The 21,231-nt window shown below is 35.2% G+C and overlaps 2 protein-coding genes across 5 annotated transcripts; one reads left to right on the top strand and one right to left on the bottom strand.

Moving 5' to 3' along the window:
* Window positions 1-1,469: 1,469 nt before the first annotated feature.
* LOC108206700 (kinetochore protein SPC25 homolog) lies at window positions 1,470-10,813 on the top strand. 4 transcript variants are annotated; one of them, XR_010288200.1, is made up of 10 exons: window positions 1,470-1,766; window positions 1,900-1,965; window positions 3,139-3,285; window positions 3,820-3,933; window positions 4,008-4,097; window positions 4,189-4,308; window positions 4,539-4,768; window positions 5,214-5,306; window positions 8,179-8,359; window positions 9,908-10,813. XR_010288200.1 is itself a non-coding variant. In XM_064086076.1 (8 exons), the coding sequence occupies exons 1-8, from the start codon at window positions 1,616-1,618 to the stop codon at window positions 5,223-5,225; spliced, it is 930 nt and encodes a 309-aa protein (XP_063942146.1). In that variant the 5' UTR covers window positions 1,470-1,615; the 3' UTR covers window positions 5,226-5,430. The 4 variants fall into 4 exon arrangements, 1 of the variants encoding a protein (XP_063942146.1); XR_010288201.1 differs by having other exon boundaries at window positions 5,484-8,359; XR_010288202.1 differs by lacking the exons at window positions 8,179-8,359; window positions 9,908-10,813 and adding an exon at window positions 5,315-5,430 and having other exon boundaries at window positions 5,214-5,279.
* A 1,014-nt stretch (window positions 10,814-11,827) lies between these two features.
* Window positions 11,828-13,725, bottom strand: LOC108196109 (GATA transcription factor 12). The gene is made up of 2 exons (XM_017363220.2): window positions 13,275-13,725; window positions 11,828-12,862 (listed from the first exon to the last, which is right to left on the bottom strand). Exons 1-2 carry the CDS (start codon window positions 13,584-13,586, stop codon window positions 12,140-12,142), a joined length of 1,035 nt encoding a protein of 344 aa, XP_017218709.1. The 5' UTR covers window positions 13,587-13,725; the 3' UTR covers window positions 11,828-12,139.
* Between the last annotated feature and the right edge of the window lie 7,506 nt (window positions 13,726-21,231).

Below are 21,231 nucleotides of genomic sequence, written 5' to 3'. Positions count from 1 at the left end.
TGTGAATTTCAAATATAATTATTTTAAAAAAAATCACACTTCAATCCTACCCCGTCCTTAATCTATGTTTTTTAGCTAGCTTATGTGTATGATTATATTTGTCTGACTCAGGGGTGTAAAAATTTGTGGGAATATTATAACTCATTTATTACCACATAAAACTTATATATTCTATTTATACCAATCTAAATATATCAACAATATACTGTTTTTAAATTATAGACAGATAATATCATCAAAACAAAATATCTAAGCACAATGTACCGGTTCAACAAATTTTACATATTGTCTTATATATCCAATTTAACCAATGATTATTGTCAGTCCCATTACAGATGCTTTTAATTATAACTAGTGTGTGAAGAACGGTTTATCCATATAATAGAAGAGCTATATTTCATACAAAAACTTTACTGAGCCAAAAGTCGATACGTTAGTTGAAATTTCGATTCTCATTGATCAACGATCAGGAAATGATTGTTTGCGTATAATCTTACATGCATAAATAAGCAGTTTTAAAATTTTAACCTATAACCAATTATCTTTGAATACTCGTAGTAATATTTTATGTTAAATAAATTTATTTATTTAATAAGATTATTAACTAATTTCATTTAAATATTTTAAAAATTATTCGTTAATTCTGAAATCAGGCTACTTCCTAGCTCAAATCATTCTGATAAGAATACAAATTCGATATTTTTGGTTCAAATTTGTCGATAACTAGGGGTGATCAGAAAACCGCCAAAACCGCATAAACCGCCCGCACCGCGCCAAACCGCACCACAAAACGTGGTTTTTAATTTTCGTGGTGCGGTTGCGGTTTGAATTTTTCACAAACCGCGCGGTGCGGTGCGGGTTGCGGTTTAACATATTAGTAGTGCGGTTCAAACCGCACCGCACCGCGATATTATAATATATATATATATATATATATATTAGTGATTGTCAAATAAAATTATATTATATATATATATTATTTATAATTATGTTATATGTATTTGTTAAATCTCTTCAAATAATAGTTAAATAGTATATAATCAATCTCGCATTACTATTATACCAAATTTGTATGAAATGATTATATTATTATAATATGTCTCTTTGTAGTTAGTACCCATATTTATTATCATATTTACACTTTTGTTTGTGTTTTTTAGTGGTTGTTGTAGTTTTAAAATGATAAATATCATATAAATTCATTACAAGAAAAGATTTTAATTATTGTATATTTAAATTTTATTTCGAACTTCAACCAAAATTTTTTATTCTTAAGCATAGAAACCGCACAAACCGCACCGCACAAACCGCATTTTTGTGGTGCGGTTTACGCGGTTTTTATGCTAGCGTGGTGCAGTTGCGGTTTGAGTTTTCAAAACCGCACCGCCCGCACCGCGATCACCCCTATCGATAACCCTTAAAGCCCTAAACAGCCGAAGCTATTTTAAATAGTAATATTCCTTGACAAAAAGAAAAAGAAACTTTGAATTGTAAAATTCATTAACCCAGCCACATACAACAGCTCACGGATTCCTGATCTTCAGCTCTTTGAAATCAAACAACAAAAAAGGCGGGGCAATACATCATTCACCTTTTACTTCTAGTCTCCAAGCGCATGAAAACCCAATCTAATATGCGCGAGCTTCGATTAAAATGCGAGAACGAGATCGAAACTCAACATCACAAAACAATCACATCTCTCCGATCTTTTCGCGGCTCTCTCGAGTCTCAATTATCAATTGCCCAAACAACTTATCAAAATCAAGGTGATATTATCATTATAATCATTATTATTATCGTCGTCAATTATTATTGTTAATTTTGTCATTATTGTTAGTAAATATAGAATTTGTTGTTTTTTAGGGTTTAATTGATAATTCGTGTGTTGAGTGGTTGCAGCTAAACTAGGGAAGCTTAGAGCAGAATTGAGAGCTGTGGAGGATGACTTGGTCAAAGCTCTTGCTCGTAATGTTTTTCGGTCCCTTTATCGTTTTGAATTGTTGGTTATTTGTTGTTTTAGCTGATTTGTTTGGAATTTACGATTTATGGGTTTATAATAGAGAAAATGCCTCGTATATGACAAAATTTTCAAATGCCCAAAATACCAGAGTTGTCAAAAATGGCCCGAAATGTCACTTATTAACGCCAAATAATCCAGCGTTTCAATTCTTAGAAGAAAACACTACATCGTGTTGCGTTTAGGTCTAAAAATCACTACAAAACGTAATGCAATTTGGCGTTTAAGAGTGAAACACTACATTAAATAGCATTTAGGGCTTCAAAACGCTACACGATATGGCATTAAAAAGTGAAAGAGGAATGAGCGTTACACGATGTAGCGTTTTGGATTAAGTGATATATGGGGCCATTATCTCCAATAGTGATATGTGGGGTCTTGTCCCTAAAAACGTGATAGATTGGGTCAACACCCTTTATTATTATATGTTTTGTTTATCGGGTTGATAATCAAGTGAATTAGTGAAGTGGGCTCAATGTATCCAGCTGGTCACCAAACTTAAAATGGTATCAAACTGGTCACTTAAGTCAGTAATGGGTACATTTTGTCAGTCAACGAGTACATTCCGTTAGTAAACATCAAATAAACAAAAAACAAGGTGAAAATCCCTAATTTGAAAAATTTCTTACAAAATTGTGTTTCTTCATAATTTGGTTGTTACTTTTTATTATGGTATCTACTTACCATGTTTATTTATTAATGTATCATGCTGTAACCATGTTCAAAAATAGGACAATGTCCCCGTGTCCCCAATTTTCAGATTTTTCAAGTCTGACACTGAGATATGTGTCGTGTCCGACATTTCGTATTTGAGTCAGAGTGACATAGGATTAAACTATGTAGAGAGATGTATGTGGCTTGTTTTCTGATTTTTAATTGTATTGTATTCCTGCTCTTGTATTAGCGGTCTGAAAAGCCTCCTTTAGAACCTTCTTTTGGCGTCATGTACTCATGTTTGCTTGCTATATTTCTAGTTACAAAGTATCTTGCTATTTAAAGTACCTATCAGTTAGTTGTAAGGCAATTTTTTAAGTATAGCAGGTTATGATTTTATTGATCAACATATTAATTAAAGGAGGAGCTATCTCATTACTAACTTGTTCTTTATAATCAATGTACAGTAAAGACACGGAAAGAGGCAAAGAGGATGGCAATGATGGATTCATTGGCTGCTACCAAAGCAAGAGTAGATAGTCTGAAAAGAGTGGTAGAAGAGCAAAAAGCGAGGAAAGATAAATATGCTGAAATTATTTTTCAACAATCTAAAGGTAGTTTTCCTCTAGTAGAATTTGACTTGATACATTTCTTTTACAAATCTATGTGACTTTTAAGCCATCACCTATTTTGTCTTCTGACCATGAACAAAAAATCTCTTAAACTACTGAGCCGCATACTAGAGTTTTGCATTTTTATAATATTTAATAGTTGATGTCTATGAGGTTGGATACTTAACAGCAATTAGCTATATGGTACTAAACATTTAGAGACAAGACATGCACTATAATATAATAGGACTCCAAACATGTGCCTATTTGTGTTCCAAATTTTATCTCTGGTAGTAGGATTTCACCTTAGCTACATGTTTATTGTATCCAACTGATATATGCATCACATTGCTGTTTCTTTGGGCTGTTTCCATGGTAAATGAATTGGTTTTGGTAATCTGCCAATTGGCTACAGTGTACTGCCACTATAGATTGGTTTCGTTACTGATGTGTGTTTGCTCGTGTAATAATATATTTATAATATTATATTACTCTTCCATTCATGTTTGCCTTATACCTACTTCCTTTATCATAAAGTTCTCTCAGCATGTGAAGAAAAGTGCAAAAAGGACTCTAAATGCAGAGAAGAAGTTGAAGAGGCTATCTCTTGGTACAATAGGGTTCTTGGTTTCCGGATTCAATGTGGACTTGGTATGTTTACTAGTCAGATCTGGCGCTGTCAATCTTGTGGAAATTGTTTCTTACAATATTTATTGTTTCTGCAGGGATAAAATTTATTTTTAAAAATATCAATCCAAATGATCCCAAGGAAGAATATTACTTTACAATCCGTCATGAGAATGATGTGTACTCTTGTGAGTAATAAAGAAATTGTTTGTTAGTTGGTCTTTAGTTTGGATACACATTATCTTGATATTATTTAACTACTTTCTCCTTTATCTCCAGTACTTGATTCTGATCCATGTCTAAATGACACAAAAGGCTTAATCATCGAGTTGAATAAGAGCAATGGTTTGTTTCAATTCGTACGGACCATGAGAGAGAAGTTTGAAGCTACAACTTCTGGTAATGAGTTATCTGTTGCATTCTTCTGTGCTGCTATAATATCTGATAGAATGACAGACTGGAAATTTTGTTATTGTAAAAGTAGTTGGTGGAACATGGTCAGCCGTTAACCCTGTAAGCTAATTTACAGGGTTGGCTGCTTGTGCCAGTTATGGTTCTAATTTTGAGTGTTGCTGCTAATGAAGGCCAATTTTTGGGCCAAGTTCTGAGTAAGACTCTTATGCCTCCAGGTACTAGTCCTAACACAATAACCCTAGTACCGGACACTTCCACAATCACTGCATCTGCTCCAGTTTCTTCAATTTCTACCTGTATTAGTAGTGAATCACCAATCAAGCAAAAAGCACTCCAAGCTGGAGACAGTGACAGACTTCCCAAGAAACCTAACCGTGGTAAAGGTCGTTTATCAGATCTAAAGGCACCTGAATCTTCATCCGTTCGCCGTTCGCCCTGTCATGCGGTATGCAGATTTTTTATAATCATTTTCTGGTTGCATCTCACTTGATGAACATGCATACAACAAGGATATAAAGTGTTGTCTTGTGTAGTGCAAGTGACATGACAGTAAACTATTCAAAAATTATACTCTGAGAAATACTTTTTAGACATCGTAGCTTATTTGTGATACAGTTCAATTGTTTTGTATTTCAAGAAAATATTATTAAACATACAATTGCGGCCTGATGGAAAAATTCAAGGGGTTATATCATTCGTTGCCTTTGCTATATTAAGTTTTAGTGTTTCCCATTTCCAGCACAATTATACTTACAGTGTACAGGGTGCCAATCACAACACATATTTTCCTTTTTCCTATTGTGGAGTATGTGCAGTAAGCCCTTGTTGGATTAGACCTTTATTTGATGCTCTATGTGGTTTTTAAATGGAAGCTGTTAATACTTTTGCAGGTCAGGAAATGAGTATGGATTAACTGCCCTGTAACCTCAAGCTGATGAACTGCCTACCTCCTGTAAACCAGTTTGGCCTTTCGTGATTAAAATGTGTGTAACAAAATTTTATTTGGCGACACATTTTTTTTCTTATAATTATAACTGAGCTTATTTAGTTTCTGCTGGGAAGCAGTGCCATTTCTTTTTCATACTTATAACTAATCCTATATTCTAATTCTAATTTTTTTTTTTCCCACTGTCAATTGTGTGACCTTTTTTGCAATGGAGGTCTTTGGAATCCAGAAGATGACATAAAGTCATAGACCATGAAATCACCACTGTTTTATCTGAGGTGTATTTAAGTTTCTTGGACTCCAGCAAAGCTTTGTGCTATAGATGAGTTATATGCACACATGTATAACATTAGCAGGATATGTCAGCATTGAATTTACCCAAGAAATACATTTTTAGAAAAAAATTGTTGAACTTGGACTCGAAAATTTGGCTCAGCCTAATCTGGAAAACCCCAGCTCAGTCCCAGGCCCGGACTTAGGATCCTCAATGTCCCCTTGTTTTTTTGCCCAAAGGTCAGCTATTTATGTATAAGTATAACTGTGAAGTCTGGACCAACCTAAAGACATTTTATCGATCACTCCTGAAAGTTATGGATCTCGTTCAAATGGTAGTCCATACAGATAGAAATTATTGTTGCCTACCTGACATCAGCTTTCGTGGTGCTACGGGTCCACAATCATTGTGAAGGAGGCTGACTTATACTTGTTATAGGTAGACCAAACTCATTGTGGTCTGGAAATCGGGTCTTGGGGCGACTAGGGCGACTATAGACTAATCTTAGCTTTTGCTCAGTAATACTGATATACCCCTGGACAAAGGCAACTGCACGAGGCATTCAAAAGGATAGTTATTTAGGGACTCTGTGATATAAACTTCAGACACACAGACATATATGTATATGGTTTCATTTTGAGAGCAAGGAAGCTAGCTTCTGATGTGAGGAGAGAAGAAACGGTTCATGTAAAAATTTGTAGATTATTTTTTTAGTTTTTCTCCATTCCCAGTAATGTCTTTTCTATAATCCATGAATAGGTGATACCTCTCTGAATATGGAGAAATGAGATCATTATTTGTAGTAGGAAATATCATTTTTGGCCGACAAAGAGAACTGAAATGTTTCATATGTTTATATAAAACTAGCTGCTCTACATAAATTTAATTTGGTGTTCTTGTAAATAGAGATTCTTTTTCATAGGATTTTTGATGCATAATGTTTATATTATGTTAGGATTTGATTATGTTCTCCCAATTTTAGGAACTCACTCCATGATCCGTAGTCAAGTATAAAGAAAGTACATTGGGATTATAGTGTTATTATAGTTGGTTACTTACTACTTTGCGATAAATATTTTATTATAGTTGGTTTGTTTTGTCTTTATGATCTGAAAATTGTCTTCATCTTCTGTATTAAGTCTTCACATAGATTGGTCATAATAGAATCAAGTAATGTCTCGTATAGTTCATTTTGTGGAGTGTTGGGAAGTTGCTTGGTACTTGTTTTCAACCAGTTGATTTCAGGCAGGACAAAGTATTTGTGGTCCTGCTATGGGCTGTGCAGTGCATAGTACTGCGAGGCAACTGTTTGCAGCTTGGTGAAATACAATTACCCTTTGCACGATCTGATATCTCTATTCATGTCCCAATTCTGATGCATTGTAGATAGTTCAAGTTATCTAGATAACTAGGATTCTGGCATTCCCTGTATGTGAACTTATAGTAGCGATTACATGATAAACGGAAGTTACTTTCTTGATTTTTTTTTAAAGTTTCTGCTCTCCATGATCACAATAAGTTTTCATCTGACATTTCTATGCTTTAGTTATGACATGAGCGTTAATCTTAGTGTTGTATTATCACATCGATTTAAGCTTACTGTATTGTTAAATATTGATTCCAACAAAAATTTAGTTTTTTCTATATAACTGGGGAGATAATACTTGGGGAATTGGAGATTGTGTCTTCGTCAATCACTTTATGTTTAAGTATATGTTTCGCTTCCTTTATGAACAGGTTTATTTAAGTTTTAACCTTCAATGAATAAGTCACCATTTAGTAATACCTAAAAGACCTTAGTGTTTGCATCAGTTAAGAGCTGTGGGAATTTGTAGTGATGATGATGCTTAAGATTTCGCTTGATTGCAAAGGACTTGAAAAAAATAGTTTCCCTAACACATGTGAATTTCTTCTGTTACAGTCTTTCCTTATTTACTAGCTTGTAATACGTTTATGTAGAAGGACCTGCTTATTTGCTTTAACTAGAGGTTCACTGTACATTTTTTCCTTTCCTTAGGGGAGTGGAAGAATCTGCAATCTTGAAGTAGCTATCACCAGTAGGCTGCCTCCCGGTTGTTGATATTATTAGAAGGAAGCTTTGATGTAAATTGTTCATCTTGTAACATTGGCAGGTTTAGGAAAAAAACAGCAACTGGGTCACTGTACCAGTTCTAACGCTGATGCTAGCATGTCTAAGTATTGCGCTTTGCTCCTTGCCTTATCCTCAAAGTTTGGAGTCATACCTGCCAAATAAATACGGCTTACGAACAAAGTCAATGTCCAACATCAGTCTTATGTAGGTGCAGCATGATAATATTCCGTCGTATAAATGGAAGATTTAGGTTCTTTTGAAGGAAATTTGAGGTGTAGCCATAAGGTCAAACTTAAAAATCTAAATGCCATGTGCACTGCTAGTTTTGCTCATAATTTCAGCTCAAGGTTTGGCTTCAAGAGTCGGTCACCATTAAATGGTTAACTTGAACCAAGTCATGTTCATTCTCATATGTGTTCCATGCTTTTATTGTTTGTTTGCTGCATTTATTAACATCTACTAATACTGCTGTACTAAGCTTTATTTGTTAGGCTTGTGCCCATCCCACCTTAATCTAATGGACTCCTTTGCTATCACAATTAGGTCTCAGTGTGCCTCAACAAGATGATACTTGCAGTCGAAGTTTACAGAAAAAGGAGCTGCTTGGGTGACAAGTGCATGTGGCGTTTTATCTACTGATGCTCTTCCCATAACACTCGTGGATTATTCCTGATATTAATTTGTACGTTGAAATTCATAATTGCAACAAATGGATTTCTAAAAGGTATGCCACCTTTCTAATTGCGAAGAATTATCATTTCTGTGATCACATCAAAGCTGTTCATATGTTTACTAGCATCTTGATATCGATTGATTTAAGCAATTGCTTGAAGATCTTGACAGACCCTTTCTCAACCAAATTGGTCCTAGGATTTGACAGAGAAGTTGTGAACAAATATTAAGATTTTAAATGTTGAACAATTCCAAATTTGCCAGACTACAAAATGACATGTCGAACTAATAGACCATCACTAAGTATATATATTGTCTGGCCATATGTTGCCTCAAAAGTAGGGACCCTGGAGTATGGAGGAAAAGAAGATGGATAGACAGCAAATCAACCAAAATATATCGTTTTTTGTGTGCAAAATTTAGTCAATACAATACAGGTGGTGACTTCAGGAAAAATAGATAAAGATATTTATCATCACATAAAGAGCCTGTTTGGCAAAGCTGAAACCCGGTGACTTAAAGCTGTTTCTGTGCGCGTAATAAGCAAGAAACTGATTTAAGTCAAATATAAATAAAAAATGACTTAAAATTAGAAGGTAGTTTGTGATATATTTTCAGTGGCTTTTTTTTTATTTCTGATAAAATTACCCTTATGTCATAAGTTACCCGTAAGTCATTTTTATTTTTATTTTATTACATTTTTAATATTATAAGTTACTAATAAGTCAAAATTACTCAGACAAACGTTTATTTAAAGTCACGTTAAGTCGTAAGCCACAATGGGCTCAAAATCCCTTTTAAAAGTTGATCAAGTTGATTTCAAAAAAAAAAAAAAAAGTTGACCAAGTTAACTCATCTTTCTTGATCAGGTAATCTACAAGTAGTGCAAGTTTCTGTATTAAATGATTGTCAGCTTAACATTAACAGCCTTGTTTTAGCATAATACTGTGGTGAATTTTCGAGTTTTTTTAAGGGGATGGAGATAAATTTGCATAGTACTGAATGCAGGTTGGAGTCCTCGGATTCTTATGAATTTGTGTATAGTAGTTTTATTCTTACCAGCACACACCAATAAATGGTAATTGTGCTGAGGGTTTACATAGAGATAGATATATATATTATTGTAGTATACATTTAGGCACAAGTTAGCTTGGAGTATCATAGTAATCTTGGTCCTAACAGGGAAATGACTTGTTCTTGTAAGTATTCTATATTAGTTGAAACATTTTCATGAATGGAGGGGTGCATGAATCGGCAGAAAACGTGCTGTGCACGTGACGAAGTGGAGAGGTTGATGATACTGTTCCTCATGTCTCCCATCCTCTGGAAAAAGGGGCCTTCCCTAAATTGCCCTCATCATAAAAGTATATTTGTACAATAAATAGGCCCGTAATCGCTCTTGAATGACAACCAACTCATGCAATGAAACACTAAACAGTGTTTCATTGCAAGTGTCGAGTGTTGAAAATATTCTTAATAAAATTTTATGATAGTCTAATTTAATTGGTTGTCATTCAAGAATGAGTGAGAAACGCGTTTTATTTTTATATATCATTTCATGTAAAATTGAGATTTTGAACTATCGATCTCTTGTTATTAGGTAATGTAGAAGGGAAATTAGACAAGGAAAAGTAGAAGCATCCAGATCGATCAGACTGAGCTGGTAGTCTTAAGAAAAGAGAGAGGAGACAAGACAAGACTGTCTATGATGAACATGCAAATATCCCCCATGCATGGAACCCCATCTATCTCTAACTATATCGTTATCTTTTGAACAGTGTTGCAATATTATAAAAATTATGCATTGGAGTCACCTACTGTGAACCAGTAGTGGACGTTTGGAAGCGAGCATATGTACTATAACATATATGGCAGCTGGTGTAGAACAATACTAGAATATACGGACGTCAGTAGCATATATTCAGAGGAAAAAATGTGTTCGACGTATAAAGTTACTAGATTGAGATAATATTTAGCTGAATGATATATTCAGAGGACACTGAACAAGCCGAGTCGAAGTGAACTTTTGCTTGACTGAATTAGCGGTTCAAGTTTTTCCTCATTGAATGAAGTTGAATTCGATAAATTTATGAGCACTACATTCTTATCTGAACCAAGTCGAGCTTATGAAACAAAATTTGAAGCACAAACCGGAGCTTGTTAACTATTTCATCGAGTCGGATTCGAGTCGAATTTAAGGAACCGTACCGAAACAGTAGCCAGAGGACTCGGACTGACAGCAAGTAGGGGAAAGTGTGAAGAAGGATGGTCCATTTCTGGGCATAAAGAGAGGCATGCTGCAGCATGTGATCACCGATGAATTAGCTGCAGAATTCAGTAATTAATTTACATGGTAGATCAACTGTACGTGGTGGGATTAATAATTGTACTAACCTTTGTTTTCATGTGCCTTCGTTTGTGATTGTATTAAAGAATCGATATGTAGCAGAGTGTAGTGCAGCAGACATACTGGTACTACGGATTATTCTATATTTCTATTAGCCTCTCTCCCATGCAATTTAAATAAATCTGGGAATTAACAAATTTATTTGAGCTGAAGCATTTGCAGGCCTATGGATCAGCAATGCCTAGGATCACCCATAAAATAACAGGGACTATGAGCAAACGATATTTAATAAATATGTTACGGTGGTTAAAACTAATCATTTTGATAGGATCGAGGACTGCAATATCAGATGTTTTAAGTTCATCGCTAGGTTGGATAATCCAAATATTGACGTCGATGTCCCATATTTTGAATTCGATTAGATATTCCTTTTTCGTGGGAGTATAGTGATTAAGGATTTGATTCTCAACAGATTAGCATGTTAAGCAAAAGTGTTAAGCAAGATTAAAATAGCTCTAACAACTTCAAATTCAACAAATAAAATATCTGATTAATTTTTATAAATTAGTTTATCTGTTTATCAGTTTCTGATTAGACTGAATATCTCCGATTTATTAATGAAATCTTCGATAAATCTTGAATTAATAGTTGAACTCATCAGTTCTGATTTCAATTTCCGCACTCATATGCATACGAGTAACATTTTCTCAACTATCCACAACACAAATATGTTTAGATTCATCGGTAAAATAACCAGATAACCAATCCACAGTTTGTCTCTAACATTCTCTGAATCTTTCGTTACTCAACTTCTTCACTGAATTCTATGCTCCTTAAAATCACTGAACCCTCAATTCTATGCCCCTTTGGATTTTAAACTCCTCTTTCTCAACAATAATTTTGTCCGTAATTACTGGATACTTTATCAAATATTGAGAACAATGCAAGTAAAGTTTAAACATCACATCCCGTGGGAGTGCTCGGGTATGAGTGTCCTAGTAGCTAACCGGATAGTCCGGGTGCGCGCAAGCTGGTCGGATACCGGTTTAACAAACAAACAAAAAAAAGTTTAAACATCACTCCATGCTTTCTTCTCTTTTGGCTCTAATTAAAATATTGTTAGGTGGGTTGATCACCTAATTAGTCTTTTAATTAACGTAAACATCAAGTACGGAACTTAACACTGAGAGGAAGGAAATGATTCTCAATTACAATTAAGAAAAATTTGTCAAACATTGGCAAATCTGCAAATTAATAAGGACATTCAAGAGTCTAATCTTCTATCCTTTGGTCCCAGACTAATTTTTTTTTACCTTTTGCTGAGGTAGTTTCAAATTTTCGAATGCCAAAAGAACTACAAAATTCCATAAGTTAAGACACATCAACTCTAGGAAATTTGATCAAAAACTCATAAAATCACTAATTAACCAACATTAGTGACGCTAAACTTCTGACTTAACTCGAACTCGACTCGATTGGTACGTGTCAGATTAGCTGTCGGTAGTCGGGCCCAATCTGTTGGTGAATCAAGAAATCCTCGCCGTTAGATACATCAAACATCATGCCCTGATGAATAAACTGCTGGTGATGATGCTGTGCTCTTTGCATCTCCTTTTGTCTCCTCAGCTCAAGGACTTTCCTGTGAGAATTGGAATGCTTTGTGAGCATGAACGTAGGACTTGCCGCGGGCCGGTACTCGGGCACGAGCCTGCCCGACTTGTACCTGACCCCGCAAGCGTTACAAAGTGTTTTCGGGCCCATAGGCCCGGTCCTCCATTGTGGAGTCTTATCAGTCGCACAATGGAGGCACTTTCTCCCATCACCACCAGACCCACCGCCATTGTCGAAAACCTCTTTTTTCTTTCCCGTTATCGAAGCCTTCCCCATTTTCTTCCCCATCGCTGCAATGTCGGACTCAGTCGACTCGGACGACATTGCAGGTGTGTTGGTTGGTGGGAGGACTAGAAGCCGAGACGTCCAGTTGCATGGAGCAGCACGTGAACGCTTGCTCCGTGCCTTACCGGGGACTGACACTTCTGATCGAAATATCGGGTTGTTACGGTTAGTTTCAGGCTGATATTGCTGATTTTCCGATGCATCACCGCCAGCTTTCATTCCCGAAATCAGCTGAAGCTTCTGCAAATCCTCACTCGAGAATGATTCTTCCACAAAATTCGACAGCCACTCCAGCTCAGCCATGTCATCATACTGTGTTTTGTCACCCACAACAAAATTGACGATTTAGTATCTTAACTTCATGCAAGTTTTCAAAATTTAATTACCATTAACTCCACTCATTCTAATCATTATTTTTACTAATCTTATTAAAATCCCACACCCCTTCAATTATATATACCGGAGGTCGGAGACGTGACACATACTTTACGTACTTTACAGTAGTATTAAAGTACGTGTGTTCAGTGAAAAGAAAAAAATGCATAGAAATGAGAGGGACGAAGGAAGTATATCTTTCACGTGAAGAAAACAGAAAGTCAATTCATCAACGTAAATCTCAAGCATTCGTATACATAACTAAATTATAATTATACAGCCGTCCACCCACTCAAACATGATATTATACTCTTCAAATTTAGAATACGACTAACAAATTAAAAATTACCGGAACGCAGAGCTCGTTCGAGAACTGAGCATGATCAGCCAAACTGCCACCGAACCTCGCCTCATTCCCCGAAAACGAGGAGTTACAGCTATCCACCACCGTGAGAGCAGAAGAATCAGTGGAAGTTCCCGTGACATTATCGAAAGCAGCATCCGTGACAAGCAAGTCATCGCTAGGGAAGTCGAGGAGGTCCTCGATCACAAAATGGTCACCCGGCTTGATATCGGAGTTTCGCTTCTCGGGTGCGAATTGTTGGACATTGTTGTAGTAACCAGCAGCCGAGGCTTGGTAGAATTCATGGGGTGTTTCCATGGTTGAGGAGAAATATTTGGTTGAATTATGTAGTGATGGAGAAAAAGAGAGAGGGAAAGAGTGTAAGAACAATAAAGAGAGTGAGAATAGTAGGTGTAGGAGGGTTATGTGGGTGTGAGTGAAGAGAGGGGAGTGTTTATTTGCGTTTGAAGGGGGCATCGAGACACCTAAAAATAATTTATTCCCAGATTTGACGATCTATTTTTTATTTGTTATTTCTTACCTGCTAAATTAATCTAAAGATAATTTCAATCTACCGTAGCTGTTGAATTCCAATACACGCTCTCAAGATAGATTTATGATTTTATAATATATATGATATTTTAATCTCGATAATTGAGGTGAGTCGGATAAGAATTGGGAATCAGAATTAATTGTTGAACACGATAACTGAGTTTTTGATAAATATATACTCCCTCCGTCCCTTTTTACATGTCCCTTTTGAAAAAAAAAATTGTCCCAAATTACTTGTCCACTTCTCTTTTCAAAGCAACTTTTTGTATGTTTTTTCAAAATGTAACAATTTCCAATGTTTGACTAGCATATATATACACAACTCTATCTAATTCATTACATTTATTAGAGATATATATGAAAACAAGATATCCACCTAACATTTTCTTAAGATGCGTTATTTTTTCAAAAGGGACAAGTAAAAGGGACGGAGGGAGTACTTTATAGTCAAATCAAATTATAATCAAAAAAATCAGTTAAATATTTATAAAAAATTGTCAAATATTAATCAGGATATTTATTAATAAACGAGAAGTTTTAGATGAAGGTTAGTGCTTATGCAGAGAAATATCATACATATTTCGAACATATGTATAAATTGGATACAAATTTTATAAAAAATAATTGATATTTAATGTTTTAATTAACTAATAATGTGAATACAGGAGACTCGTTCAACTAAAAATTTAACGCATATCATTTTATTAAGAAAACATTTGGCAAAGAGAAAGGGTAATGTTGGTGTGAAAACTACTCAAGTGTCCCCTTGAAATCAATGGGAGTACGTGTGCTTTGAGCTTGCGGTTTAGTACTTGAATATCATTATCCTCATCGTGCGGTCACCGGTACGTGGCACGTCGTTTAAGTTTTCTTGTGAACTCACAACTTGAGAAATGCAATAACTTTTGACCTTAATTCGTATGATCATGGCGAACGAGTGTACTTTCCATTTTCACTTTACTCACCCGCTTTCAACATAAATTCTCGAGAACTCGTAAAAGTTTAATGGATTTGGCTAGTGTGGGCTCATGGAACATGTTAAGCACTAACATTTATAAAATTGAAATTGTAGAGTTTTGATTGATGTGGTTGTTGCAACTACAGAGGTCCATCATTATTAAAGAAGCTAAGTCAATAGAAACCATCTAAATTCATAAATTTTGGTGCTTAGTATGTGCCCACGGGCACGCCATAGAAAAACTGAAGTTTAATTTAAACCCTTGAATAACTTCTTCATTTTTTATCAGTTCTCGTAATCTTGTAGTAACTGATTTTGCCAACAGCTGACGCATGTTTAAAGCTTAGAAGGTCATAACGAATAAATTATAATAAAAACGAAAATTATTCAGTTTCGGCCTTTATAATAGATATATTACTACTCCCGATCAGTGTTCTAAAAATTTCCGATTTAACCGATTAATCTCCGATTAATCCCCTGCAAGGTCGGTCACCGATTCGATTTTTGAAATCCGATTATTCCTTACATATATTTTTTAATCAAAGTACATATGATAAATTATTAATATTAAAATTGTGACAGTCCGAGAATCCGGGGGTCTGGATTCTGACGTCACCACATAAAACCCATTTTTAAACACTTTTGAAAACCTGTATTTTTTTTTTATTTAAAACCAAAAGAATTTAAAACGTGAAATTCAAAGAATTTAAAACCTGAAAACTTTAATAAATGATTCGAAAGAGAACATTTCAACCCCCTAAAAGCAACAGGATCGCATCCAGGTTACAGTATTGAAATTAGAATCCACCACTAATATTACACAACATTTCTTACCAAATCAGATCATCTTCGATAAGAAGAATCACTGTCAACTATTCCAGCTATGACTTACACTTGAATCCCTATAGCACAGCTCTAGCTTGCACCAACCTCATCAACTTTCCTGAACACTCCTCGACCACTGGATCCTCAATTCTGTCTCCTCGCCTAGCATTAACTTTACTCGCAATCTCAATCAATCATCTCATCTTTACGCCTTTCTGAAATGGTTAGAAAGGAATAGCAAGGGTGAGCAACAATGCTCAGCAAGTAATAATAAACAATGATAGTTCTGAAATGATATAACAGAAGTTCACGAGTTCAAGATATAAGAGGATTCAACCTGAGTTCATGAGTTCATGGTATTGTATAGAATGATTTACAATACCTTGCAGCATTTAAACTGAGAAATTCAATCTTTCCAAAGAATTATTGAATTGGACTATCACATTTTAATTAAAACCAAGGTTAGGCAGCTGATCAGTTCCGCACTAACCCCGAGCAGGCCCCGCCATGCTCTATCACTGGATCCAAGGCACTCATTGGCCTAACATGACCACGAATCTGGTCCACAGGTTTATATAAAAACAATAATCCAATTCTCTAATTCAATTCAAAAAGCCAATGTAAATTAACAGAACATCATCATAAATATCATCAACAACAGAATAATTCCAATTCAAACTTTGATAATAATCTATTCATAATTCATGATCCATCATTTCATAAATCACAGTTCAGGAAATCCTCAACTATTCAGTATCCTCCATTATCGGCTAAGCAACTGAATTTAGCCTGCTAAACCAGCATGACAATGGCGGGTTGAATAATCAAGAAGATCCCAATTCATTCAAAGCTCTAACTATCACTGAGCAACACATGCTTCAATGACAATCTGAACTTCGAATTAATTTGTAAAACGGAAATTCTTTAGAAACTTGAAGATTAGAAAGAATGGGTCAGAATACTCGCACTTTCAAACATTGAAAAGAAAGGTATGAATACTTGAAACATATACCAAAGGAATGGATCAGAATATTTGCAATATATCCAAGAGAAAGGTTTAGGATACTTGCAACACATATAGAAAAGAATGGATCAGAATATGCAATATATCCAAAAGCAGGGTGTAGGATACTTGCCTTAAATCTGACTCCCGTCTCACAGCTCATTCTCATCTTTCCACTTTCACAATCTATGCATCTCATAATCTCTAGACCATCTCTAGCTATACTCTATTCGCCACATCGCTTCGCTTACTCGATTCATCCCTTATTCGCTTTGCAATACCATTCCGACTTTCTGACGTCTTCGAGCGTACACGTCTCCTCCAAATCCTTTACGAGAATAAGATAATACTATAGTCACTAAACAATATATCGCATATACATATCACGTATATCGATACCCACTTATATACCCCTTTAAACTTATCACATATCACTTAACACGTAATCATGCTTTGACTCTACCATATAGTCAAGTCATATTTCACATAACATATTACCAATCACTTATCATATGAATCCTATCGAAAATCCGACATCGTCTCGTCTATTTATTAGACTATCCACCTGTTATCCTATCCCAATCAACAATCAACCAACAAGATCCAATTACTATAATCCATATATTCTTATCCAATATCAATCAACTCACGACACTATGCCATCCAAATCTTTTATCACACGTGTATACTATCATGAATAAACATGTATATCACGTAATCATCAATTAATAGCAATCAAATAACATATAATCACATTGTGCACATTTAACAACAATTATTCACATTCTCGACTCCATCATATTATTATGTTATATCAAACTAGACTTTATAAGCTTCTGTCTCTCTTTCGTTTCACTTGATTCCGACTTACGGATCAAAAGATATGTTTAAAACCGTTTTCTCACTCTTATATCGGCACATAACACATCCAACCCATAGCAGACAACACACAACACATAAGGTTTCCCATCCCAATTGATATTAAATCAAGTCTTGGGTTAAAAATGATTTTTCGGGAATTTTCCAGAATTTTTAAACATTTTTCGGAATTAAAATCACTTTTAATACTAATAAAAATATTTTTAAAAAATCCGGGTCATTACAATCTACCCTCCTTATAGGGATTCCGTCCTCGGAATCAGAGAAAGAAGGAGGATGCAATATTTGTAAAATCCATATTAATCCACAAAACAGGTGTAATCATATAAAGCTATTCACATAATCAATTCACTTTTCAACTAAAGCCAACAATAATATTTAGACAAATAGATTTATAATAAACAATTCTAAATTTAATAATATGGGATATTACATTCTACCCCCCTTATAAGGATTCTGTCCTCAGAATCCGCGATGAGAACTAAAACGTATCATCTGTAAAATCATTGTACACACTTCATAATATCACATGCTCATCCGCCCTTAATCAACCTTGGCATACCTTTACAGTTAAAGAAATAGGAGAATCAAAACTTTTACAATTGCAAACTTCATTTCCCAAGAATCAATCTTTGGGAATTTCGGAGGAACAAGATATTTTCAAAATAGGTCACATTGGAATACAAGAGTGACTGGGAGATCAATACGATCAAATGAACTTGGTGTTGCGTGTCCACATTAGACACTACTAAAGGTTGCTAACCTTCTTGTAATCACAACACACACAAGTGATGGCATCCCATCCAACTCCTATCACACAGACAGGTATACCTTGTGTCCCCTATACGTAGGGTTGTTCATCCCAATCAGATGGAAGAAATATCAAGGAATATCAGAGATTGTCAAGGAATATCAAATATCGTGAAGAAATGTAAAAAAAATATCAAGAATATCAAGAAATATAAAAGAATATCAAGGAATGTCATGGAGTATCAAACAATATCAAGGAACATCACTGTCTTTTCACATCAAACCTTTATCACCCATCAAATCAATACCAACTCACACCAATAGTCAATATCAATGTCATCTTAGAATTTGAGAAATTGAAGATCTCATTTATTGAAAAAGTATCATAATAATAACTCACTGATAAAGAAAATAATTAAATGATCTTTGGTTGAAGAAAGGTATTGCCAAGGTCTCCTCGAATTTCTACTCTGCTTCACAAAATCGTTATTCGATTTATGTCATCCTTTCAACGTTCTCGATAATCAATCGATTTGACTCGTAATAGCCTCGTAAGATGTCATCGTAGACGTTATCGTCCGTAATAACTCTGGACCATGTAGTTCACGTTCTCGTGCTTCATCCAGTTGCCTGTGAAGTCCATAACACACACGTAGCATATCTTCGATTTTCTGAATTGTCGCCCTGTGGGTTATGGGCCCGCCTTGTCCCGCTTAACTTAAAACATCGTTGTCGAGGACTAACGTACTAACTTACTCGCAGACATCACCTCTAATAACTGGACTCAACTCCACATACTCTCTATCAGGCACTTCTCATCTATCAACCTCTATCTACCAATCTCCCCTTCTAATTCAGTACAACTCATATCTTACACTAACTTTTCATATCTTCACTCAAAACAATATACATCTTCCAAATATCTGACATGGTCAACATACTATGAACCATGCATTTATATCATCCTTAAATCAATACAATAATCCAATTTCAAATATGCAGTATAGTCAGAATACTCTGAACTCTGCATTTTCACCATTCTCAACTCAATCATTCACTATCAAACTCTTCTATATAGGTCTAATACTGACCTTTTCCACAATTCATCATCTCAATTAGTTAACATACTAGAAATCATATGTCTAAACTTAAGAATCCTAATCTCCTTAAATATCCATACTTAACTTGATCATCTAACTAGACTCTATGCTTCACTCACATCTCTAGACTATTCCCGAATAGTCCGACCATACCTCTATGTGAGGTTACACCACATTTTTCTCTAGAAAACCTAAACTATGATCTATATTCTAATTTCAAATACTTATAACCTGTTGCTCTGATACCAACTGTGACGGTCTAGGAATCCGGGGGCCTGGATTCTGACGTCACCACATAAAACCCATTTTTAAACACTTTTGAAAACCTGTATTTTTTTTTTATTTAAAACCAAAAGAATTTAAAACGTGAAATTCAAAGAATTTAAAACCTGAAAACTTTAATAAATGATTCGAAAGAGAACATTTCAACCCCCTAAAAGCAACAGGATCGCATCCAGGTTACAGTATTGAAATTAGAATCCACCACTAATATTACACAACATTTCTTACCAAATCAGATCATCTTCGATAAGAAGAATCACTGTCAACTATTCCAGCTATGACTTACACTTGAATCCCTATAGCACAGCTCTAGCTTGCACCAACCTCATCAACTTTCCTGAACACTCCTCGACCACTGGATCCTCAATTCTGTCTCCTCGCCTAGCATTAACTTTACTCGCAATCTCAATCAATCATCTCATCTTTACGCCTTTCTGAAATGGTTAGAAAGGAATAGCAAGGGTGAGCAACAATGCTCAGCAAGTAATAATAAACAATGATAGTTCTGAAATGATATAACAGAAGTTCACGAGTTCAAGATATAAGAGGATTCAACCTGAGTTCATGAGTTCATGGTATTGTATAGAATGATTTACAATACCTTGCAGCATTTAAACTGAGAAATTCAATCTTTCCAAAGAATTATTGAATTGGACTATCACATTTTAATTAAAACCAAGGTTAGGCAGCTGATCAGTTCCGCACTAACCCCGAGCAGGCCCCGCCATGCTCTATCACTGGATCCAAGGCACTCATTGGCCTAACATGACCACGAATCTGGTCCACAGGTTTATATAAAAACAATAATCCAATTCTCTAATTCAATTCAAAAAGCCAATGTAAATTAACAGAACATCATCATAAATATCATCAACAACAGAATAATTCCAATTCAAACTTTGATAATAATCTATTCATAATTCATGATCCATCATTTCATAAATCACAGTTCAGGAAATCCTCAACTATTCAGTATCCTCCATTATCGGCTAAGCAACTGAATTTAGCCTGCTAAACCAGCATGACAATGGCGGGTTGAATAATCAAGAAGATCCCAATTCATTCAAAGCTCTAACTATCACTGAGCAACACATGCTTCAATGACAATCTGAACTTCGAATTAATTTGTAAAACGGAAATTCTTTAGAAACTTGAAGATTAGAAAGAATGGGTCAGAATACTCGCACTTTCAAACATTGAAAAGAAAGGTATGAATACTTGAAACATATACCAAAGGAATGGATCAGAATATTTGCAATATATCCAAGAGAAAGGTTTAGGATACTTGCAACACATATAGAAAAGAATGGATCAGAATATGCAATATATCCAAAAGCAGGGTGTAGGATACTTGCCTTAAATCTGACTCCCGTCTCACAGCTCATTCTCATCTTTCCACTTTCACAATCTATGCATCTCATAATCTCTAGACCATCTCTAGCTATACTCTATTCGCCACATCGCTTCGCTTACTCGATTCATCCCTTATTCGCTTTGCAATACCATTCCGACTTTCTGACGTCTTCGAGCGTACACGTCTCCTCCAAATCCTTTACGAGAATAAGATAATACTATAGTCACTAAACAATATATCGCATATACATATCACGTATA

The sequence above is a fragment of the Daucus carota genome, chromosome 1, assembly GCF_001625215.2.
Source record: "Daucus carota subsp. sativus chromosome 1, DH1 v3.0, whole genome shotgun sequence".
Classification (NCBI taxonomy): Eukaryota; Viridiplantae; Streptophyta; class Magnoliopsida; order Apiales; family Apiaceae; genus Daucus; species Daucus carota.
This window is presented reverse-complemented; position numbering and strand designations above follow the sequence as displayed.